This window comes from Apteryx mantelli, unplaced genomic scaffold (genome assembly GCF_036417845.1).
Source record: "Apteryx mantelli isolate bAptMan1 unplaced genomic scaffold, bAptMan1.hap1 HAP1_SCAFFOLD_20, whole genome shotgun sequence".
Lineage (NCBI taxonomy): Eukaryota > Metazoa > Chordata > Aves > Apterygiformes > Apterygidae > Apteryx > Apteryx mantelli.
Window position 1 is genome coordinate 11,964,853 of NW_027118553.1, and position 18,962 is coordinate 11,983,814.

Genomic DNA, 18,962 nt, shown 5'->3' on the forward strand with positions numbered 1-18,962 from the left:
CCTTCAGGCACTGCACTTGGAAGAATCTGCTTCATTGCAGAGATACTGCAAAGGAGTCAGCTCTGACCCAGTGTTAGACACAATTTTATATTGGCACCTAGTGAGAATGAGCAGTCCCAGGAAAAGTGGAATGTATCCAGGCAATTCTGTAGCAACATGGTAACAAATGATAACAACAACAGCAATAATAGTAATAATGAAAATAAAGTAAACAAAAAAAGCTCAGTCCTGGTACAGGACACAACGGGAGTCATTTGTGGAGAGCAAAGGCAATTTTCACACTGCTGAAAAACGTCCATGAAATCACTTTCCTCAGGGCATCTTTGAGCTCCTTGTTCCTCATGCTGTAGATGAGGGGGTTCACTGCTGGAGGCACCACTGCGTACAGAACAGTCACCACCAGATCCAGAGCTGGGGAGGAGATGGAGGGGGGCTTCAGGTAGGCAAACAGGATAGTGCTGAGAAACAGGGAGACCACAGCCAGGTGTGGCAGGCACATGGAAAAGGCTTTGTGCCGGCCCTGCTCAGAGGGGATCCTCAGCACAGCACTGAAGATCTGCACGTAGGACAGCACAATGAAAACAAAACACCCAAAGTCTAAAGAGGCAGTAACCACAATAAGCCCAACCTCCCTGAGGTAGGAGTCTGAGCAGGAGAGCTTGAGGATCTGGGGGATTTCACAGAAGAATTGGTCCACGACATTGCCTTGGCAGAGTGGAATTGAAAATGTGTTCCCAGTGTGTAGCACAGCAGTGAGAAAACCACTGGCCCAGGCAGCTGCTGCCATTTTGACACAAGCTCTGCTGCCCATGATGGTCCCGTAATGCAAGGGCTTGCAGATGGCAACGTAGCGGTCGTAGGCCATGACTGTGAGAACAGAATACTCTCCTCCAAACAAGAAGAAAAACAGGAATACCTGTGCAGCACATCCTGAGTAGGAAATGGCCCTGGTGTTCCAGAGGGAATTGGCCATGGATTTGGGGACAGTGGTGGAAATGGAGCCAATGTCGAGGAGGGAGAGGTTGAGGAGGAAGAAGTACATGGGGGTGTGGAGGCGGTGGTCACAGGCTACAGCTGTGATGATGAGGCCGTTGCCCAGGAGGGCAGCCAGGTAGATGCCCAGGAAGAGCGAGAAGTGCAAGAGCTGCAGCTCCCGCGTGTCCGCAAATGCCAAGAGGAGGAACTCACTGAGGGAGCTGCTGTTGGACATTTTGATATATCCGTGCATGGGGGACTGTCCAAAGAAGAAAAGACATTGAGAAGTTAGGAGAGACTTTTCAAGTAAAATATCCCCCAAATGTTCCAGTTCTCATGCAACCCCCTCCGCACTTTGCCTCTCTCTTTACGGAGAGGATCTGTGCGCAGCTCCCTTGCTTGAACTCCACTTTGCACTGGCAGAGTGTGTTATGAGGAGCAGGGACTTCTGCCCATGAGCTCCACAGGACTCAGTCCAGCTGTATAGTGGTGGGATACATGGGAATGGGGGTGACTAGCTCTGACAGTCACAGTTTCTCTCAGGTGAAATCCACTGGGCATGTGGAAGGGCTTTTCAGCATCTGCACCACCACTTCTAAAGAATGAGGGTGGAGGAACAGAGTTTGGGGGATTTTTTAACAGTGTTTATTTTCTTTGAGATGCCCCTGTCACCCCTGGGAGTGATCCTCAATGGCAGCAATTCTCAGCATTTCTACTGTGAATCCTGAGAAAAATGGATTCCCTGTCGCTTGGTGCAGAGTGAGGACAGCTTGTCTGTCTATTAGCCTCATTCCCAGCTGTCCTTTCCTCGCACCTCTTGGAGCTGGAGGATGATCACTCTCATATGTTGCCCTAGAAAGAAACCAGCCCCTGCTGAGAGCAGACGAGTCCAGTTTCCAAACCACAGATCCCCAACCATCTCTCCCTTTCTCAGGGCACCAGAGCGAGGTCTCCACACTCCCCTTCTAGCCAAGGACACACAGGGCTCTTTTCAGATGCACATATACAGTCTCCCACCACCATTTCCATACTCTCAGCATCTCTGCAGATTCTTCACGGGTCTCTTGGACACAACAGAGATGCTATGAGGCAGCGGTGCCCTTCTGGAGGGCAGCTCAAATCTGGCAGGACACCACAGGGAAACAGTCAAAGGACAGTTAGGACTGAAGATGGGCTCTCCTTAAGGGAGAGTCAGCTCAATTCCCAATCCCACAGACTGCATTTCCTGCAGCCACCGAGGCTAGAAGGGGGCTGCAGACACCTCACTCCCAAGCAGACCCCTCTCTTGCACAACTCGCAGGGCAGGTGTCTGAACTGCAGCTGAAAATCCACCAACACAAGGGAGCCTGAGAGAAGAACAGGAGCAGCATGGAGGGGAGGGGGAACAAAGAGCAGCACCATGATCCTGCTGCCAAGGGAGGAAAGGAGAGAGGGGCAGATGGGCACTCAGGAAAGCCCTCACCTTAATCAGCTGGGCATGCTGCCTCACAGACGGTGACAACGCAGGGCAGTCACTCTCCATGGCTGTCAGGGCAGAGGCTCTGCTGGGTCAGAGAAGAGACATGTGGGGCTTGTTCGGAAGAAGCTGTCTGCATTGGAGGGACTGAGCAAGACTTGCTCAAATCCATTCTCCCATGACGATTCTGTTCACAGTTCCCTCTCATTCCCTGCCCATCTCTGCCACCTGGCACTGTCCCTGCTGCCAGCTCTTACTCTGTCCCAATATCTTTTCCTTGCCAATGCTCACAGACCCCATCCCACCCTCTGTGGGCTCCATTCTGCCCTAAAGAAACCTCCCAGGACAGGGCACTGGGCACAAGTATCTGTTCTCAGAGGTCCTAAGAAGCAGGTCAGGAAAACTCTTGTAAAGCAGTCAAGGTGCTGCCGGTGCTCTTTTTGGGCTGAAGGGGTTTGATGCAGTTTCTCACAAACCAGAGGTCACTGAATTCATGACTGAATCTATCAGTCATAGGATGGGATGGGTTTAGAAGATCCCTCCAGGAACCACAGTAGTATTGCCCTGCAGCCAGAGACTTACCGTGCAAAAGACTGGGAAGATTCCTCCCACAATGAGCTCTCCTCTCTCCTCCCACTCCACACTGCCTTTCACTTCTCTCTGCCTTCTCTCATCTCATGTCAGCAGCAGCAGGCAGTGCCCAGAGCCCTGCTGCTGTTTGCAGAGGAGCTGTTCCTGCACACAGCTGTCTCTGGGCAGTGCTGCCAGGTTGCCATGAGCTCCTTCCATTGCAGGAGCCTGGCCCTGCCCAGGAGCAGGGGCCCAGCTGAAGTCCTGACTTCCTCTGTCCCTTGTGCTGCCTCCTCCTGGGAAATGTTCCCTGAAGTAGACTAAAATCATCACCACTGGTCTCTTTCTCAACACTGAAGGGAAACGCATTCCGGTATTACAATTAGTCTCATCACAGGATGGTTATCTGCAAGAGGTGGAAATGTCTCACTCCTAACTAGGCAGGACAGACTCGAGGACAAGAAGGGAGGTCATCTACCCATGGTTCAGGTTTTGATTCAGATGAGTCAATCTGGGCATCACATGCCTATTTAGAAGCCTCCAGGATGCAGTGGGATTCAGCTCTCTCCCATGAACTCCACAAAAAAAAGCAGGAGGTGGGATTCTCCTTGTCTAAGTCAAAGTGTACACAAAATAGATGTCTGCGTGTGAGATCCTTGTCTAAGCTCACATTATAATCACCTGAGATGGAGGGTGGGAGTCAGTTGCTCACACACAAACACCTGGGGACAGTTGAGGAGACAGAGGTGGTCCAAGGCATGTGCCAGTGTCTGCTTGCTCTGATGGAGTGACTGTGAGACCCACATCCTTCTGGAGCATGCGGTGGGGGCCAGGTGGGGAATTTCCTTGGCCATCCCAAATGACCCCAGATGCCTAATACTGCTGGAGCACCACTCACTAGGAAGCTGTGACACAAGCAGATCCCTACAGTGCAAAATCCTGATGTAATCCAGTGCAGACACTACATGTAATGACATAAAAAAAGGCTGGCAGGGCCATGTCAGATGTCTGCGGTGTCCAGCACAACTGCATGTTTCTAGCAGATACAGTATGGCCCCTACAGGAAAGCCATGCCCTTTTGGAGTGGTGCTGGGCAAGTGCCCCAGGGCATCTTGCGTTTCCTCCCTGTGCCCAAACAAATGAATCCTACCTCTGCCTTCGGGCACAGTCTGTACTGCCCACACCCAAGCGTGCTGCATTGATGGGAGGCACATCACACCAAGGTCGCCACTCATGTCCCTGCACTCTTAAAACCTTCTAGTTCTCTTCTCCCTGACCCGCTTTTCTCCCCCAGATGACATAAACAGGGACTGTGCTAATGAGGTCCACAGGGTCACTGGATCGCAGACTGTCCAGACCAGGGACTTCTTCAGTGGCACCTTATCCTGCCTGGACATTGGTTCACCTCTGTGACAGGCCCCAAGGTGCTGCAGAGTCAGCTCAGGCAGCAAACTTCTTTCCTGCCATTCCTGCACAGCTCAGCTCTGTTTCTGCCTGGCCTTGGGCCCTGCAGGCATTGCTCTCTCAGTGGGAACCTCCATTCACCATGACATTGCCACCTGCTATGTATGCCAGCATGGTTCTGCTCTGAAGTGCGGCTATCGCACACACAGTGTCCTTGGCTCCTGGTAACAGGTTGCACCATGACTAATCTGACTGAAACATTGCTAGAGTACTGAGATGTGGTGGGATCACTTGCACGATAGGAGAGCCCTGATGGTAGGGTACAAACTCTTCAGGAGAGACCAACGGGGAAGAGGAGGAAAGGGGATGCCCTTTGTGTGAAGGGACAGCTCAGACGTGTGGAGCTCCTAACACATCAAGGCAAGGCTTTGGGTGAGAGCTTGTGGGTGACATCGTAAAGGGAGTTACAGACCATGCAATCAGGGTGAGGAGGTGGACACAGTCTCCTTTAAGCAATGTGACTAAGTCTGTGGATCACAGACCCTGGTTCTTATCAGGGGGGACTTTAATCCCCCTGACATGAACTGGAAGGCCAAACAGCAGAGTGCAAGCAGGCCAGGAGGTTTCTGGAGGGCATCAGGGACAGCTTCTGAGCACAAATGCATGATTTGTGATGCTTCTTTGTATCTGAAAACTTCAGACAGGGAGGAACTGATCAGGGATGGTACAGTCAGTGTCTGCCTTGCCTCCAGTGATGAAGGAAAAGTAGAGTTCCAGCTCCTGAGTGGAGTGAGGAAGGATAGTAGAGGAGCACAGACGCTGGACTTCAGAGGGGCAGACTTGGGCCTGTTGAGGGGACTGGTGGGGGATCCCATGGGAGGCAGCTATGAAGGGCCCAGCAGCTCAGGAAAGCCAGCAGGTCTGTAAGGACAGCACCCAGCAAGCACAGAAATAGTCCATAGTGGTACTCAGTAAAACTAGTAGACATCTTGGGAGATCGGCTTGGCTACACTGGGAACTCAGGACTGAGCTCCAGGGCAATAAAGAAGCAGAAGGAAGGAGAGGCTGCAAAGATGGTATCTAGAAATATTGTCCAGTGAGAAGGGATGGTGTTAGGGAAGCCAAAGCTCCCCTAGGATTGACAATTGCAGGGAACATCAAGAGCAGGAAGAAGAGCTGCTACAGATTCAGTTATAGGAAAAGAGTAAAAAGGAAAATGTTGTCTCACTGCTGGATCCGGCAAGGAATCTATTAACAGCAGATGCAGATAGGTCTGAGGAGCTCAAGGCCTTCTTGGCTTCAGTCTTCACCAAGAAGGTCTCCTAGGCTGTTGTGCCTGGTCAGGAGTCCAGAGGGGGGAAAAAAAGAAGCAATCAATGTTGGGGGATGACTGAGTGAGGGATGACTTGCAAGAACTCAACCCATACAAGTCTCTGGGACTGGATGGGCTGCACCTGAGGCCATTGAGAGGGCTGGCTGCTATCACAACAAGGCTAGTCTCTATCCTCTTTGAAAGGTTGTGGAGATCAGGGGAGGCCCCAGTGACCAGGAGAAGGAGTATGTTGTGCCCATCATCAGAAAAGGCCACAAGGACAACCCAGGGGGCTGCAGGCTGTTCAGCCTCACTTTGGTGAGGAGTGTTTCATGGAGTGAATCGTCTTGCATCACATTTCTGGGCACCTGAAAGAAAAGAAGGTGCCTGGGAACCGCCACCATGGATTTAGTGCAGAGAAATGATTCCTGACCAACCTGATTGCCTTCTGTGATAAAAGATCTGTGCTTGGTGAGGAGAGGAGAGTAGGTGTCATTTACCATGATTTTAGCAAGGAGTTTGACACTGTCTCCAAGAATATTCTTGTATAAAAATAAGTTTATCAGTGTCCTGGAGAACACAACTCTCATCACATTTGCAGATGGCACTTAATCAGGAAAGCAGTCATAAGCTCAAGGGCTGCCATCCAGATGGACCTCAGCAGGCAGGAGGAATGGGTGGCCAGGAACTTTCTGAAATTCAAAACTAAACAAACACCAGGTCCTGCCCCTGGGGCAGACCAACACCCTGCAGTGATACGGGCTGGGCAGTGCCCAGCCGGGCAGCAGCTCTGAAGAAAAGGATGCAGGATAAACACATCCGGTTAAGATTTGTGTTTCTGTATTCAGGAAAGCATCATCACCAGAAGAGTAACCTGCTTCATCTTTTAAACACCTTCCTTCAATGCCAACTCCCAGAAGTCTAGCAAGTGGAGGATGTACTCCTACTGAAGTCTGCTGGTGGAAATCAGTGCGGTTGTCTTCCCAAAATTACCAAAACATAGGATGGAATTTAGCTTCCTAATCTGTAAAGATTTGACCCTTATGAAGAAAGAACTGATACTGTAGTTAAGGCACTGAAATGCTAAAGCCATTTCTACTACGAACACTGTGACACCTATCTTTTGCAATGGCAGACTGTCAGAAGGCATGTTGTTGGTCAACAAATCTTGATTGCCTTGTACATGGCAAACATTGCATACGCTAGACTCAGGATATAAATAACTATCTTGAAATTGCCAGAATTATTCTCCCAGGCAGAATTATACATCTGTCTAATAAGCCTCTGTGTGTGGGAATGGGGGAAGTCCGGGTCTGAGTGAATCTCTGGACTCAGAAGAAATGTTTTCAGTGTTTTCTGCAGCAGCAAATTCTAAAAGATTCAGGTAAGGTGCCCTCGTGATGACAGTATCCATTCGCTTGGGAAAGCACAGCATTCAGGTGCTTCAGGGATACACAACTGAACAGGAAACTGAAGAAGGAAAGCTACTGATAGGAAGAGCTCTTTGGGGACATTTGCATGGCATCCAGCTGGTGTTGCAAGCTACCAAACTGGTGCCTATGCTGGACCCTTCTGTAACAGTGTAGTGAATGTAGCTTTCAATGAGACTCCAGGAGCCTCCCACTGTACATGGACATGTGGAATATAAATGATAGTTGGTGCTGTCCTTTGGGCTTCCTGCATGCTGGTGTCCCAGTCAGTCTGGAGCACAAGCAGCATGACACAGGCAGGAAAGCTGAGGGCAGGCACTGTCAAAGGAACCTGGTTATGAGTCATAATTTCAAAGTGCATTTTATAAGAGGTGACAACCTTCCGTCTGTCTGAAGAGCTCCTCAGCTCACAGCCTGCTGTCTCATTTCCAGAAGCTCCTTCAGACAAGGTTATTTGTTTGGGAAGGCCACAAGTCATTGCCTGTAGGCGCCTCGAGCATATAAGCAGACAAGCCTCTACCCCATGACCAAAGCAGCAAGCATCCTTTCCCAGGATGCATTTCACTCGGCGTCTGATCAGAAGAGCAACACTCAGGCAGTTCTGGTCCCCAGGGGGAAAGTGCTAGCAGTAGATGTGGGCACTGACTAGACATTACTGGTAGATGACCACAGAGGCAGCCATCACATAACCCAAATGGAGATAATTGTCTTATGTGGCAGATGAGCCTCCAACCATGTAACATGTCTGTCCATGCTTTAATGGCTCTCAAGTGCTTCCACTAAAGGTCCAGATGCTGTAATAGAGGGATGCCAAGCAACAGGACAGATTTCCTGCCTAAAAGTAAAAAGGAACAGAACAGCACCAAGTCTATTCATGCTTTATTTTTCTCCTCCTTAAGAAAAAGGCACAGATGTACAAACAGATGTATTTAAAGCCTTTTAGTGCCTCCAATGGGGCATTACAAGCTGCAACATTGTTTATATTTGGTAAATGTATCCAACTAAAGAAAATGTTTATATGAATCAGCAAGTGTCCTATACCCATTCCTGTTAAGTACAGTGAAAGATAGGAAACACATTTCTTTCCACAAACAAAAACCAAAACAAAACAAAAAAAATGGCTGCATTACAAAAAAGGAGGCTAGAAGAAGGGCGTGAGCTGCAGACAGGCTGATGCAGAGCCACCTCCTGGGAGCTACAAAGTCTTACGAGAAGACGAAAACCACGGTCTGAATCCCACTGAGGTCAGCAGGAGCTCTTGCCATGGAGAGAGGTTTATGAATAGCGTCTTCCAGCTCCCTGAGCTGACAGCAACCTCCTGCCTGTTGAATTTGGAATGGAAACCATAGTCGTGCACAACAGCATCATTTGATGTCCTTCAGTCGAAAAGAAATGTGGATTTTCAGGCAGAAATGATAGGAAGCACATTAAAACCAGGCCACCTCCTTACCAGGAGTTCCACCTACCTCACTTGAGTCAATGAATCCTAGGCGATTAAAGAAGCGAAAAGGTGCCAGTGTGCATCTTTCTTCAGGGGAGGTGGTGCTAGCAAACAGAGCGGACAGGCCCAGGGTAGGAGGTGCCAACTTCTCCAGGGCACCTGTTCCTGCAGGCTCCAGGGGAGACCTTTGCCTGTAGCCTGGCTCTCCTGCTGTTTAGAGCCCTGGCCTGTACCATGCTGGGTGACAATCAGCATTTCTAGAACAATAATCACAAAACAAGATGTTTAAAAATAAAATTACCAAGGAAGAGAAATTATATTAATGATTTTATCTTTTCTTTCCCCCTTACCCCCTCTCCCCCCCTTCTTTTTTTTTTTTTTTGGTTAATACTCTCCATCCTCCAGCAAGTAGTAAGCTGTTCTGAGATCAGGACAACTACCAAAGCCTGTTTCTTGCTGAGTTGTACTGTATCTCCCCTAAGTGATCCTGCTGATCTCCACCATGGCTGCTGTCTCCACCATGCTGGCTGGGCAAGTGATGGTTCTCACATCACATCACATGGGCGTTGGCCAGCCAAATGCAGGCAGGGGAAGGGGTCAGGTAGTCGATATGGGGGAGAATTACAACTTTCTCCCTCAGCACCCACCTGTCCAGATCCCTTCATCACCCCAACCCTCATTTTCATGATGCCTAGAGTTCAAAAACATGGAGATCTCTACATTTGTCATGCTCAGCTGAAACTGGTCAACAGTTAGCAAAGAAGGCGGGAGGGGAGGAAGGAGCAGAACAGCATTTTTAGGCAAAAACTTAACATGGGCATTGAAACACAGGAGCTGTATATAAAGAACTGCAAACTGGATGGGTAAAGTTACAGCATTATCGCCAGGACATATATGATATTTATTTTTGTTATTTCACTCATTCCAATGGTTTCATCTTTCCTTGTGTGCTGCCTTCTAACCCAGACTGCAAATAAACTCTCCAGTGATCTCGCTGTCGTGTTATGAAACACACTTGTGGACAGCATCCCTTTTTGCCACCACAGCACTGCAGCACCTTTGCTGGCTCAAGCCAAAGGTCCTGGAGACATAACTGAGTTCAGTAGGTCAGAAGATTTCCTGGCCAGCACAGTAAGAGCAATGGAGAAAAATAACTGGGACAACGTAACCTCACTTTTCAGCTGTGGGTTTGAATGACGTCCACACTGAAATATCAAAAGATTAACATAAGCTTTGTGGCCTAGAGAGAAACAAATGCAGACATTGGTTCAAGTTTTCTCTTATGCTGCTTTAACAAACTCTTTCTCACTTTTGTTCCCACTACATAATTCACTACTGTTTTAACAATCCTGGAAGCCTGAAAGGCAAAGAGGGCTCCACAAATCCATGCAGATCTTTTACCTAAAAGGATAGACAACACACTTCCTTGGTCCTGAGTCACTTAAGGAATCGCATGGACTGAATCAGTGCCCATTGATCTTTTGTGGATCTTTTTGGTGGAGGAAGAGGAGGCTGAGTCCTTCAATTTGGTTGGCAATAACAATGTACTTTATTGGTTCTCTAGTACCGAGTTTCATCTTCACGCTTGCTTCTTCTGTGTATTGATATAAACCTCCCTCCTTGACAAACTTTTCTTTACCCTCTCCTCTCCCACCCCTCGCTCTTACAACAGCCAAGGCTGTTTACAAGGACCTGTGGTGGAGCGCAACTACCTCCCCACACACATCTCGGGCCCAAAGTGTAGTGAAGCACAGCTACCCCCTCCCCGCCCTTATCTCAGGCCCCAGCTAACTGCAAATAACTGGCAGCACCCAGGGCTGACCAGGAGGAGCTAGGCCATACTGGTTGCAACTGGTGAGGCCAGAAATGCGCATGAGATCAGCAAAAAGGGGGTATATTTTCCCCAACATGGCACAAGGTCAGCAAAAAGGCATCTTTACCCCAACACAGCATGAGGTCAGCAAAAAAAGGTACATCTCCACACCAAATATTGTATGACCATGAGTCAAACTCCGTGCCCATAAATAGTGCTGCAGCCTAGAGCCCGTTGAGCTCTCCTGCACGGCAGCGGGCTGCACGGCGGTGAATCTCCCCTTGAGTTGGGACGCCTCTCAAGGTTACTCTCCGGGAGTTGAGAACCTCTGACAAAAAAACATTGGAGTGGTAAGAAACTGAGACTAGGGCACTAACAAACGTGCAGTAAGATTCTCTTGCTATGACTACACTGTATCTCCATCTTCAATAAATCTGTTTGCCATAAACCCAGAGATAATAATAATAATAACCTACTACCAATAACCTTCTTCCCCCCCCTTCGCCCCCGTGACACACGGACACACTGTGGAAGCTGCCGCAGGGCCATCGTCCCACACCAGACCCTCACATCACCCCTTTCCAGCACTGGCTGCTCACAACAGCTGTGGGGTGCTCCATGGCCAGCTCCACCATCCTCCACACCTCTGTATCCAGAGACAGGAGAAAAGGCCAGCCTTGCACGGCCTCTCTTCTGCACCACACCCCAGCACATCCCAGAGCACAGCTGTCTGCTAACACCCCCGTAACTGGGAGGCCTCAGGCAGAGCTTCCCCTGGAAAGCTGAGGCAAAAAAGACATTTAATGCCCCAGCCCTTTTCATGTCCAAGGTCTCTGGTGCCAGCTCCAGCTGAGCTCTGCCTTTCCTCACTCCATCCCTGCGTGCACAGACAAGGTCTCAGTACTCCTCCTGGGCAGCCCGTCCCCCTTCCACCCTTGCGTACTTCCCGCCTGGCACCCTGAGCGCTGGTGCTGCTGGCAGGGCAGAGGTGGAGGATAACCTGGAACAGCTCCTCAGGGAGCTCCCCAGGGAAAAGCTGTGCGCAGCCCCAGCCTCAGCTCCAGCATAGCAGAGGGGAGCTGCCCTCTCCCCACCCACCTTGCCGGTGCCAGCCCCACCTCAGCCTGCTCCTGAAAGGCTCCAGCGCAGCCCTCGAGGGACCTGGAGCTGCCCCTCCTAACTGTGCATCATAAAATCTGACACAAGTGGCTGCCCTCACTTTTTTGTGCAGCTAAGACTCTGCGTGCAGTGTTAGCTGAGTAGGGGTCCAGATCTGAAGCTCTCCTTACACCTTTACATTGGCTGTCAGGCAAGTGTTGCTGTGGATATATGGTCATCTTTTGCACCTAAAACCCTCTCTGGGTGCTGCTCAGGTCCCAGCATCCCTTTCGAAGGCTTTCTTGACTGTAGTGTGGATGCAGGTTCGAGGTCGAGATGGGGAGTCGGATCAGCAGGATGGGGACAGGAACAGGTCCAGACGTGAGAGGTGCAGGGCCAGGCACAGACATGTCTACAGCACAACTCAGGCAAGGCTCCAGCCTGTGATTCTTTCCTGAGGGTGCAGGAATCACTTTCTAGTGACCCTTCCCTGCACCTCCTGGCTCCCCACTGCCTTTCCTGAGACTGCAGAGCCCTCCTTTCCCCATGCATACCTGGATTTAGTGCTCTACCTTCTGGTCACTCAGCCGTGGACTGTCCCTCACTTTGTGAGGCTCCACTCTCTGCCCACACCAGGCACACACTGTCCCTGGAGATCCCCTGAGCTCTCCTGGGGGCTCAGATTCCCCTCCAGAAGGATGGGCATCTCTCATCAGCACTGTCACCTCTGGGACAGTCTCAGGCAGGAAATTCAGAAACCATTCACCAGCTCCACTGGCACTGGTCACCAACAGATCAACCCTCGATCCAGCCCTCAGTCCCTAACACATCACACGGAGACTCTGAACTTGTCTCCCACATCCCTTGGAGGTCACAAGCAGAGCAGCAGGCCCTTCTATTGTGAAATTTCTTTGGGCGTATTTTTGACTACAGCTTCTGAAGAAAGGCCAGACTTCAGGCAGGTGATGGAGGGGATCCCCTTTTATTATAGCAATGTTCTTGTGCAGCCCAGGTCTGGCCTAAATGCACCCAATGCCTGGTCCTGCCTGAGCTCACAGGAATGCACAGGGAAGCACAAACCTACCACCAGCACGTTACAAGAGCACTGAGCACTGAGGCCATACACATGCATCAGAGCAAGGCAGGGCAGTGTGGAAATGAGGAGAAAAGCCCTGACAAGAGAAAGTCCTGTTGCTGTTGGTGGACGTGTCTCCAAGAAAGCTGCAGCCCCCGAGTGAAGGCTGCAGTGAAGAATTGCCTGCTGTGGCAATGGGGGAATGGTCCTGAGGAGCAGAGGGTCTGTCCCCACAGACTTCGTCCAAACTCTCCTCTTTTCCACTTTTGCTCTGCTTGGAGTGTTGGAAGGCTGTAGAGATAAGGGACCAGCCCATGGTGACAGCCGGCTGCCACCCTCACAGGAGAGGGGTGTGAGATCACACCTTGACTGCGGCCACAGGAGCTGAGCTCTCCTAGTGGACACAGGACCCATGGTCTCCCCACGCTTCTGCTTGTCTGAGCCTGACTCTGTGCCCCTGAGCTCCCTTAGTGTCGGCGCCAAAAGAGACACTGCAAAGTGACACGTGACACAAGTGGCACAGAGCAAAATATGTTTTCTTTTAGGAGAATGTAACAGAAAAAAGTAAGTAGGAAAGAAAGACATGAGCAACACATAGGTATGTTGCCAAATACCCTGGGAATGAGGAGCAGATGCACATGGGACACTTACTGGTGCTGATATTGTACCTATTGAACCAGTTTCCTCAGCGCGTCTTTGAGCTCCTTGTTCCTCATGCTGTAGATGAGGGGGTTCACTGTTGGAGGCACCACCGAGTACAGAACAGCCACTACCAGATCCAGAGCTGAGGAGGACAGGGAAGGGGGCTTCAGGCAGGCAAACATGGCCGTGCTGATAAACAGGGAGACCACGGCCAGGTGAGGCAGGCACATGGAAAAGGCTTTGTGCCGGCCCTGCTCAGAGGGGATCCTCAGCACAGCAGTGAAGATCTGCACGTAGGACAGCACAATGAAAACGAAACACGCAAACATTAAACAGACAGTAACCACAAGAAGCCGAGCTTCCCTGAGGTAGGAGTCAGAGCAGGCGAGCTTGAAGATCTCAGGAGCTTCACAGAAAAACTGGTCCACCACGTTGCCTTGGCAGAGTGGTATGGAAAATGTGTTAGCAGTGTGCAGCACAGCATTGAAGAAACCACTGGCCCAGGCAGCTGCTGCCATTTTGACACAAGCTCTGCTGCCCATGATGGTCCCATAGTGCAGGGGCTTGCAGATGGCAACGTAGCGGTCATAGGACATGACAGTGAGAAGAGAATACTCAGCCAAAACGAAAAAAAAAAAGAAAAAGAGCTGGACAACACATCCCAAATAGGAAATGGCCCTCATGTCCCACAGAGAATTGGCCATGGATTTGCAGACAACAACGGAGATGGTGCCAAGGTCAAGGACAGAGAGGTTGAGGAGGAAGAAGTACATGGGGGTGTGGAGGCGGTGGTCGCAGGCTACGGCTGTGATGATGAGGCCATTACCCAGGAGGGCAGCCAGGTAGATGCCCAGGAAGAGCGAGAAGTGCAAGAGCTGCAGCTCCCGTGTGTCTGCAAATGCCAGGAGGAGGAAGTCATTCACCGAGCTGCTGTTGGACATTTGCTCCTTTGGAGCACAGGGGGGACTGTCTGATAAAGAAGAGACATTGACAAGTTAGGGCAGACTTCTCTGAGCAAAAATTTCTCTTAGCCTCCCCCCAAACACACACGCGTTACTTCTCCCCATCTCACCAGCACCATCCTTGAGCTCCGTGGCTTGACCTCTGGTTTGTGCTGGCTGAGTTTGCTCTGAGGAGCAGGGACCTCTGCCTGTGGGCTCCAGAGGAGTCAGCCCTGACCTACAGCACTGCGGACATGGGAACAGGAGTGACTACACTGTTATATTCCCAGTTCCAGTCAGATTTCATCCACTCATAATGCTGAAGGGAGTTTCAGCATCTTCACTCCCAGTTCCACATAATGTGGATTCATGAATAGTTTTAAGGCTTCTTTGGTTTCCTTTAGCTGACCCTGTCACACTTGAGGAGAATTCATGGGGGTAGAAATCCTCAGCATTGCTGCTGCACGCAGAGTGAGCAGCTGTGATTCTGGAGAGGCAAAAGGATTCACTCTGGCTTGAGTGCAGAGGGAGCAGAGCTGGCCTGTCCATCTGCCTTGTTCCCAGCTGCCCTGTGCTCGCACCTTGGAGGTGGAGGACAGTTGCACTCGTGTTACCCAAAAAAGAAACGACACCGCAGAGAGCAGAGGAATGCACTTGCAAAGTGCCCATCAGCACTCTTTCTGAGGGGATGTGAGGCAGGTCTCAGCCCTCCCCTTCTAGCCAGCAACACACCAGGCTCCTTCCAGCTGCCCACATCCAGCCACCCAGCAGCATGTCCATGACCTCAGTAGATAGTTGGCTTCTTCCTGGGGCACCTAGATAACATGCAGCTGCAATGGGAGAGCTGTGTCCTTGTGGAGGGCAGCTTGCAGCACAGCCAGACACCCCAGGGAAATAGCTGAATGTCCTAAGGATGGGGTGTCATGACCAGAGACCTGCCTCATTCCCAGCCCCCCACACTGCATTGCCCAGACACCCACAGATTAGAGGGGTGCTTGGGCACCTCACTGTCAAGGACACGTCTGCATGGCAGGACCCACAAATTCGGTGTCTGAACTGCATCAGAAACCCCTCTGCCCAGAGAGTCCAAGGGGAAGCACAAGGACAGCATGGACTGGTGGGAAACATGGAGCAATTCCATGATATTTGTGGAGAGGGAGGCAAGGACAGGGAGGGACAGAGGGGCACTCACGAGTGTCTCCTCTCCTGGATGTTCGGCTGCTGAGGAAATGACAACTCATGCCCTGGCCCCCACAGCCTTGAGAGCAGAGGGCTGTGCTGGCTGGGAGAGGAGAGGAGGCCTTGGAGTTGACAGTTTCCTCTCACACTCTGACCATGACTCTGCTGCCTGGAGCCGTCCCTGCGGGGAGCTGTTTCTCTGTCCCCATGTCTCTCCCCCGTCAGTGCTCACAGACACCATCCCACCCACTGGGTGCTCAGCTCTGCCCTTGCAGAAACCTCCTCGGCGAAGGGCTCTGCCCAGGGCACGTTCCTTTTTGCAGGTGCTATGGAGCAGGTGAGAGAAACCTTGCTGAGTCTGGAAAGGTGATGCTGGCTCTGTCCTTAGGCTGAGGGCTGGATGAAGGCATTTGCTGAGTCCTTCCCAGAACTGATCCTCTCTCAGTGTCACTGTTTTGGAGCCTCCGTCCCCTGTCTAAACCTCACAGATCCAATCCCATTTCACTCCACCCAAACAGAAAATAACTGAAAGCACAGGCTCCTGACAGCTCCTTCTCTTCCAGGTATCCCCTGCCTTGGCATTCCTGTTGAAAAGTCTCCTCCGGATATGTTCCCCAGCCCTGACCCACACAGCAGCCTCTCAATGGGAGAAAGTACCTGCCCTGACGGGGGTCTCTCCTCCCACCCCGAGCTTCTCCCTGAAGCGTCGTGGGGAGCTCCCCAGCAGGCTGAGCGCTGACCCTTGCAGGCAGCAGAGTCACTGCCCCGGGCACACAACACCCTGGGGCACAGTGACAATGCTCTGAAGTACAGTCTGTGCAGACGTGTGCACAGCCAGGCTTCACACACCTGCAGCCCTCCCTGGAAGAAAGGAGCAGGATGCCCTGTCCCTGTGATGGTGTGGCCGGGGATCCCTGCTCTGAAGCATCTCCTCCTCCTCCTCTGCAAAGGAGAAGCTGGGAGAATGATCCTTAAAAAACTGCCATGGGGTAGCATGCGTTTAGAAGACCCCTCCAGATATGGCACTAGTTTTGCCCTGCAGCCAGAGACTTACTGTGTGCAAGGCTGTGAAGATTTCTCCCACAAGGAGCTCTCCTCTGGCCTCCCACTCCACACTGCCTTTCACTTCTCATCTCATGTCAGCAGCAGCAGGCAGTGCCCAGAGCCCTGCTACTCTTTGCAGAGGAGCTGCTCCTGGACACAGATGTCTTTGGGCAGTGCTGCCAGGTTGCCATCAGCTCCTTTCAGGAGCAGGGGCCCAGCTGAAATCCTGTCTTTCTCTGTCCCTTGTGCTCCCTCCTCCTGGGAAATGTTCCCTGAAGTAGACTGAAATAATCACCTATTGTCCTTTGCTAAAGACTGCAGAAAAACTGATTCCAACATTGCAGTTTATTTCATCAGAGGATGACTATCTATCAAAGGTGGAAATGTCCCACTCTGGAAGACCCGATTCTCATCTCTTAACAAGGCAGGATACCTAGACAGGGACAAGAAGGGAGCTCATTGACACATTATTCAGATGTTGATTCAGATGAGTTAATCTGGGCATCTCATGCCTATATAGAAGCCCCTGGGCTGGAGTGGGATTCAGATCCCACCTGTGAACTCCACACACCCACAGGAGGTGGGATTCTCCTTCCCAAAACTGAAGTGAGCAAAACATAGAGGTCTGCATGGGAGCTTCTTGTCTAAGCTGCCATTGTAATCACTGGAGATGGAGGGTGGGAGTCAGTTGCTCACACACAAACACCTGGTGACAGTTGAAGAGACAGAGGTGGTCCAAGGCATGTGCCAGTGTCTGCTTGCTCTCATGGAGCAACTGGGAGACCCGCATTCTCCTAGGGCAGGAGGTGGGGGCCAGGTGGGGAATTTCCTTGGCCATCAGAAATGACACTAGATGCCTACTACAACTAGAGCCCCACTCACTAGGAAGCTGAGACAGATGAAGATCCCAAAGTAAAAACAGCTGTTGTAGTTCAGTGCAGACACTTGATTTCATGGCATAGAAAGAGGCTGGCAGGGCTATTTCAGATGCCTGGGGTGTCCACCAGAACCACATGTCTCTAGCAGATACATTCTGAAACCTAAAATAAAATCATGCCTCCTTGGAGTGATTGCTGGGCAAGTGCCCAAGGGCATCTCAGGTTTCCTACCAGTGCCCAGGCAAATGACAAACTGCCTTTACGGAAAGTCCATCCCGTCTACATCCATGTGTGCTGCATAAATGGGAGGCACATCACAGCAACATCTCTGCTCTAGTCCCTGCACTCTCAAACCCTTCTAGCTCTCCTCCTCCCAAACCTCTTCTCACCCCACCACATGACATGAACAGGGACTAGGCTAATGATGACCTCAGGGTGGCTGCATCACAGGCTGCCCAGGTCCAGGGACTTCTTCAGTGCAACCTTGTCCTGCCTGGAGATGGACTCACTTCTTTCACAGGCTCCATGGTGCTACAAATCAGCTTAGGCAGCAATCCCCTCTCCTGCCATTTTGACACAGCTCATCTCTTTTTCTCCCTGGCCTTGGGCACTGCAGGCTTTGCTCTCCTAGTAGGAACCTCCTTTCACCATTACAGAGGAGCACAATGCCTAGTGCAGGACAACAATATGGTTAGGTAAATCATTAATGAGCAACCAGATTGATTGCCTTCTGTGAATAAAAGGCCTGCACTTGTGGAGGAGAAGAGAGTAGTGGATGTCCAGTGGACATCCAGATGGGCAGAAAACTGGTTGGATGATGGAGCTCAGAGGGGTTGCATGAATGGGTCACGCTTGACCAGGAAGCCAGGGAAAGGTGGGGTATGCAGGGGTCTACCCCACATCCTGTCCTCTTTGAAAGGCTCCTCAGCAGGGCAGAACAAAACGTGCATCTAGACAGGCAGAGACGTGACCGACAGAGGAGTGACCCCGAGGAGGCAGCCATGGACATTACGAGGGGTGCCATATGAGCCAGTGGTGCATGCTCACCACAAATGAGGCCAGCTGCATACAGCACTGCATTAGGAAGAGCATGGCCACCCAGGCAAGGGCAGTTCTTATCCCCCTCCACTCAGCACTGCTGTGGCCAGATGTCTGGAACAGTGTGTCCCAGTGTGGGCTGCCCAGTGCTGGAGGAATGGGGAGCAACTGGAGAGGGTCCAGAGGAGGTCTGCCAAGATGGGGTTGGGGGCCTGAAGCACATGGCCTGTACAGAGAGCCTGAGGGACCTGGGCTGCTTTAACCTGCTGAAGTGGAGGCTAAGGCCAGTGCAGTAGCCACCTGTGACTGCCTGTGACAAGGCAGTTTCAGAGATGATGGAGCTTTTCTTGGTAGTAGGAAGCAGCATGAGAAGGGGAAAGAGGCACAAAGTGCATCTTGAGAGGTTCAGACTGCACTTCAGCTAACAAGAATGTTGCTCATAGGGCAGTGCTGTGGTGCAACAGGACATCCAGAGGGACTCCATGATCAGCCCCTTGCCTTTTGTTTCAAGGAGCAGCCAGCAAGGACAGTGGGATGTCAGTAAAGATGGGGAGATTCTGCAGTGAGAGCAAGGTGGGGAAGCAGGTTGGGCATCTAGAGGCTGCAGGGAAACAGGTGCAGGGTTGGGATAGTGTAGGACAGTCTGTGGTGGAGACAACTGAGGTC

General features: G+C 51.2%; 1 protein-coding gene across 1 annotated transcript; it reads right to left on the bottom strand.

Annotated features, from left to right (window-relative positions):
- Positions 1-304: 304 nt before the first annotated feature.
- On the bottom strand, positions 305-1,210 carry LOC136995946 (olfactory receptor 14J1-like; the record flags this gene model as incomplete). Its single annotated transcript, XM_067316941.1, has 1 exon — positions 305-1,210. A coding segment is annotated over exon 1 (906 nt), but the record flags the coding sequence as incomplete, so codon positions are not given.
- Between the last annotated feature and the right edge of the window lie 17,752 nt (positions 1,211-18,962).